The sequence below is a fragment of the Zingiber officinale genome, chromosome 1A, assembly GCF_018446385.1.
Source record: "Zingiber officinale cultivar Zhangliang chromosome 1A, Zo_v1.1, whole genome shotgun sequence".
NCBI lineage: Eukaryota > Viridiplantae > Streptophyta > Magnoliopsida > Zingiberales > Zingiberaceae > Zingiber > Zingiber officinale.
This window is the reverse complement of record NC_055987.1, coordinates 127,880,668-127,886,070: the sequence shown is the minus strand read 5'-3', so window position 1 is coordinate 127,886,070 and position 5,403 is coordinate 127,880,668. Positions and strand designations below refer to the sequence as shown.

The window sequence follows — 5,403 nt, the reverse complement described above, 5'->3', positions numbered from 1 at the left end:
GTACCTGACTTCCAAGGTTATCGTTAAATAAATCTAGGTGACCAATTCCAAGGTCTTGGCCCTGGTAAGACCAAGGTCTTTTCCTCATAGGACTAGAGGCTCGCTACCTCAGTCACTATTAGAGAGCGCCACTACAAGAAAAACTCTCATAGACATCGGTGGAACAACAACAGTTTTAAGCAAAAACCGATGTCTTTGAGCATTTTACACCGATTTTTCCAAAAATCGATATCTATGAGCGCAGATTTTCGCTCATAGACATCGGTTTTTTAGCCGATGTCTATGAACGCCTTTTTTCGTTAATAGACACCGGTTTAACAACGGTTTTTAAAACCCGGTGTTAATGAACCAAAATAAAATAATTTAATTTTCCCACCAATACTTAGCAAAAATTTGTAACAATTCACTCGTCCCTCCAAACCTAAACCTATATCGCGCCGTCCACCGTATACCGTCACGACACCACCACGACTTTCCTCCTAGCTGCTGCCGTCCGACCATCTCTCTCAGCCTCATCTCCCTCTTCCCCTTCCTAGATCGACGCCCCTTCCTCTCTCGATCAGGATCAAGACACGACACCCTTGCTTCTCCGTCCAACCACACCGCATCTCCTCCAACTCGAGAAGAGGAGGCCTTCTTCGCATTCCGGTCATTTTTAGGCCAAAACAGAGATTTCCTCCATGAGCGATGACCTTTCTATAAGCAGAACCTTTCCTTTTTTGTATTTTCTCAGATTTTCTCTGTGAGCCCTACCGGTTTCTTTGATCTCATGGAAGAAGCGGTGTAAAAGAAAGCATTTTCGCCCAAATGTCGATCTTGAGTGGAGGAAGAGTAGTGTGCGTGTTGAGATCCAGGATGTTCCCTAGCCCAATCCAAGGGATTTTTTTCTGTGTCGTACTGTTGTTGTTGTTGTTGTATTGTTGTTTCGCCTTCTTCAAGTTATCCCTTTTGCGGTGCCCTCCCTTTTTCCTACCCCTTTCTGGTTTTCCTCCCTTTTATGGATCCGGTTGGCGCAGTGTAAGCATCAAGCAATAATAAGTGGCCGTAGTGGTGGTGGGATGGAGAGAAGGGGAAGAGGTTGGTAGGTTGTCTTGCTGGCATCGCATTACTTTAGCGGAAGACTAAGAGATTGTCAACTGGAGAAGAGGCCGGAGGGAGCTAGGGGATGCGACCATGGCGCTCCAATGAGGCTGCAGTGGCTTTGATTTGAATCAAGTTGCTGCCTTTCTTGTGTTTTCCCCTGGATTGAGGCAATACTTCATGGAGACGAGCGCGGGGTTGGTTGCCGGCTCGCACAACAGAAACGAGCTAGTGGTCATCAGGCGCGATGGGGAATCGGGGGTAATTTTCCCACCCCCTTCTTTGATTCTTTGGTTCCTGCTGTCAAAATGTGATTTTGATTCGATGTTTGGGCTTTGCAGCCGAGACCGCTGCAACAGCTGAGCGGGCAGGTGTGCCAGATCTATGGCGACGACGTTGGCCTCACTGTCGACGGTGATCTCTTTGTCGCGTGCAACGAATGCGCCTTTCCTATTTACAGGACTTGCTACGAATACGAGCGACGGGAAGGCAACCAAGTCTGCCCTCAGTGCAAGACCATATTCAAGCGGCTCAAAGGTACATAAAAGAATGAAACGCAAGGAAGCCCTAGATCCCTTCCCTTCTTTCATTTTTAGGAGATATATTAAAAGTTTACTCCGCTATATGGGAAACTGGAGTTGGACATTTAGTGTATTGCTATACCAACACACGAAAGTTCCTTTTAAGCAAATCTCGCCAGTCTTAAATCCTGTAGTAAACCCCAGTGATGGATCCTTCGGGTATATGATCCTTCTTGTTTTAGAACCTGATATGGTTTCATCCGTAACTCCCTATAGGGTTAGTAATAGATCTCTCTTTGCTTATATCTTACTTGTATCAGATTGTTGAATTCAACGACATTGTAAATTTACAGCAGAAATTGAATTGTTTGTTAACTCAATATGATCTTTGGGAATAAACTAGAAATTGAGATGTTTGTTATAATCCAAATAGAGATGACTAACCAGAAATTGATCTGTTGGTTAAAAATTATGTTAGATGGAGAGGAATGTTATTTGATAGGTAAAAGAGAAGTTAAACCTTATTGACTTTGGTGTTAGATTTTGTCGATAACTACAAAAATTATAATGATGATTACGTCTCTTGAAAAGGAACACCAATTAAACATAATTGTACTTTTCAATTAAACATAATTGAAAAGGAAATCTCCGCTTTGGCATTCTTCGTGATGGAAAAGCTCGCGACTTTCATCAGCGCTTCGTGAAGATATTCTCACGAAGGCCTTGAATTCTAACGAACATGGTGGACATGTGAGAGGCATAGGAGCAAATGTCACTCCATCATCCTTCTTCAAGGTTGCTAGAGGGAAGGTGCAAATTGAAGGAATTCGAAGTGATACTACACCGGTTGCATATATTACATCTAAAAGATGTGATTCGAAGGAATTCATTGGGGCTCGATGTAGAGGTATAGTTCATCTTATTCTTACAATATGCATTGTCATCTTTTGTAATTGTTGGATGCTTTTGTAAAGCATAACTTTTTCATCGACATGTACTAAATCCTTGTTACAAGTGTTGTGGTTGTTCAGGCTTGTACATATAAGCGATAGTTCTTGAATTCCTTTAATTGGTGAAGCATCTTAGGATTGAGCTCTGCAAATTCAAAGTGTCCCAGATGATAATGTGCAGCTTTTTTTGACCTGTAGTATTTTGGTTTGCACTTGTACTCTATGACTTCAGTTATTCAGATCCTAGGTTTAAGTTTGCTTTGGCCTATTTGCATATATTGTAGCATGAAAATAGATGTTGATACACAGTTTTGGCTACACACTTGGGTGCATCTTTTTTTTTTTTTAATTTGTAGTGTTAATTTTAGTTCATATTTTTCTTTATCCGCTTGTGACACTGCCTTATGTTTTTGCCACTTTCAGTTATATTGATTATCTCTTTTTGGGTGATTACGTTGATCGTGGCCAACATAGCCTGGAAACTATTACTCTTCTCCTTGCATTGAAGGTATTACTTTCCCCTCAAGCTTGTCAATGTGATCAGTCTTATCCAAGCAAATATTTTTATGAAAATATTTAGCATCAAAGAATTCTTGAAGGTATTACTTTGCACTCTTTTGGTACAGGTTTATGTTTACAAATATGTTGTATCCTTAAACTTTTCAAAATTTTCTGAATCAATGTTACAGATTGAGTATCCACATAATATACATTTAATTCGTGGAAACCATGAGGCAATAGACATTAATGCTTTATTTGGGTTTCGTACCGAGTGCATCGAGAGAATGGTACCACTAATTTCTATTTGCTGTCATTATTTAGTTTATCAAGAAAAAATTATGTTCCATATCATTGTTTATTGTTTGGAAACAGGGAGAACAAGACGGAATCTGGGCATGACACCGTATTAACAGATTGTTTAATTGGTTGCCTTTAGCTGCTTTAATGGAGAAGAAAGTTATCTGCATGCATGGTGGTATTGGTCATTCCATAAATCATGTAGAGTAGATCGAAAACCTTCAACGACCTATCACAATGGAAACTGGCGCAATAGTTCTTATGGATCTGCTATGGTCATACAAATAAATAACTAAAAAGAAATACCTTATTCCTGTGAATAACTATTTCCTGTTTCTTATTCATGCAGGTCTGATCCAACAGAGAACGACAGTGTTGAGGGGTTAAGACCAAATGCCAAGGGGTCTGGCTTGGTTACTTTTGGGGTGAGTGATTATATGTTTGGCTCGGACCATTTTCTACTCAATTCCTATACAATGATTTCAAATTTTTTATCTTTTGATGTGACAATCTGACTGAGTTAGTTATTGAGTTCTGCAATAATAATGACCTCCAGTTGATAGTAAGGGCACATGAGTGTGTCATGGATGGTTTTGAATGATTTGCTCAGGGTCATTTAATCACTCTTTTCTCTGCAACTAACTATTGTGGTGAGGATCCATAGCTTTGCTCAGTCTATTGTTTGTCTATTAATTCTCCTAATTTTCTTTCAATCCATATATCCAGGAACAACAAATAACACGGGGGCAATTTTGGTTTTGGGACCAGATCTTGTGGTTGTCCCAAAGTTAATTCATCCCTTACCTCCTGCCTTCCATTCTCCTGAAACATCACCAGAACGTCATATTGAGGATACATGGATGCAAGTATTGCTATGTTAACTCTTTTGATGTTTGCACTTTATTGTTGTATCTATCTGCATTCTTTATGACTTGGAAACAAAATTGTTTATCTCCTCAGGAAATTAATGCCAACAGACCAGCCACGCCTACCCGAGGCAGACCTCAAGTGGCAAATGATCGAGGTTCTCTAGCCTGGATATAGAAATCATCCCAAATATGGTATACTAATTCCCCTTCTGTGAACTGAGGTTCCTGGTGGTTCAGCTGTTGGACCTACTCTTTTGAACAAGAAGCTGGGTTTATAAACTGGCCATCAAAATTTGTAAAGCTCTTAGATATTTCAACATGTAAAGTTGATTGAAAGTTGCTCACCAATAGTGTTTTTGTGGTAGTTATTCTTTCCTTGTCGAGACAAACTGAGGTTAACAATTACTATGAGCCATGTATAATAACAATCTTTTCCCTTATTGCAGTTCCGTCGCTATAATTTCTTTGGTGATTTTGTGTATAAGATAAGTTTTGAGTGTAACGTGTAATTGATAAGGAATGGGTGTTTGAGCTCTGCAAATTCAAAGTGTCAAGGGAAAAAACAACCAACATGGGTAGTTGTCAAGGTATATTCATATTACATCGGTTTTACACCGTTCCTGAAACAGTGTCGTTAAGTGATACTACATCGGTTTATAACCGATTCGAAAACCGATGTCGTTAAGTGATACTACACCGGTTTTAACCCTATGTCTAAAATGGCTGACCTTTTACATCGCCTTCATAGACATCAGTCGAAAATGTAATAGACACCGGTGGAAAACCGATGTCTATGAGGGTTTTTGTTGTAGTGCGCGCAAAACAAAGATGATAAGCCTGGGCCCAAAGAAGAAAAGAAAAGAAAAGAAAAGAAAAGAAGAAGAAAGTAAAAGAGAAATTAAAAGATTAATTTCTAGTATAAGGAAAGTAAGAAGAAAAAGAAGAAGAAAGTGAAAGAGAAATTAAAAGATTAATTTCTAGTATAAGGATATAAGAAAATGAAACAAGTTAATGCTTAGAATCAATAAAAGTTTAGTTCTTTAATTCTAAGCCTACAGTAGTAGTTTCATTACTTTCCTGTCAGTTAGTGAGCATGTTTAGTATTCAATTTTATTTCTGTATACCATGAGTACATGCAGCTTTGCTTTAGCATTACAGTTTCAGTATTATTGCATTACTTTTATG

The 5,403-nt window shown here is 39.1% G+C and overlaps 1 protein-coding gene and 1 pseudogene across 1 annotated transcript; both read left to right on the top strand.

The window, feature by feature from the left end:
• Positions 1-415: 415 nt before the first annotated feature.
• LOC122031967 lies at positions 416-4,891 on the top strand (annotated as a pseudogene).
• On the top strand, positions 1,261-3,451 carry LOC122002729 (probable cellulose synthase A catalytic subunit 5 [UDP-forming]). The gene is made up of 6 exons (XM_042558015.1): positions 1,261-1,341; positions 1,422-1,617; positions 2,633-2,636; positions 2,975-3,059; positions 3,178-3,339; positions 3,425-3,451. The coding sequence occupies exons 1-6, from the start codon at positions 1,261-1,263 to the stop codon at positions 3,449-3,451; spliced, it is 555 nt and encodes a 184-aa protein (XP_042413949.1).
• Positions 4,892-5,403: the final 512 nt, after the last annotated feature.

Excerpts from the sequence above, each read along its gene's own strand:
- LOC122002729 (XM_042558015.1), top strand. The coding sequence starts at position 1,261 with ATGGAGACGAGCGCGGGGTTGGTTGCCGGCTCGCACAACAGAAACGAG. Across the intron at positions 3,060-3,177 it reads CTCTTCTCCTTGCATTGAAG|GTTTATGTTTACAAATATGT; the intron begins GTATTACTTTCC and ends CTTTTGGTACAG. Across the intron at positions 3,340-3,424 it reads CCGAGTGCATCGAGAGAATG|GGAGAACAAGACGGAATCTG; the intron begins GTACCACTAATT and ends GTTTGGAAACAG.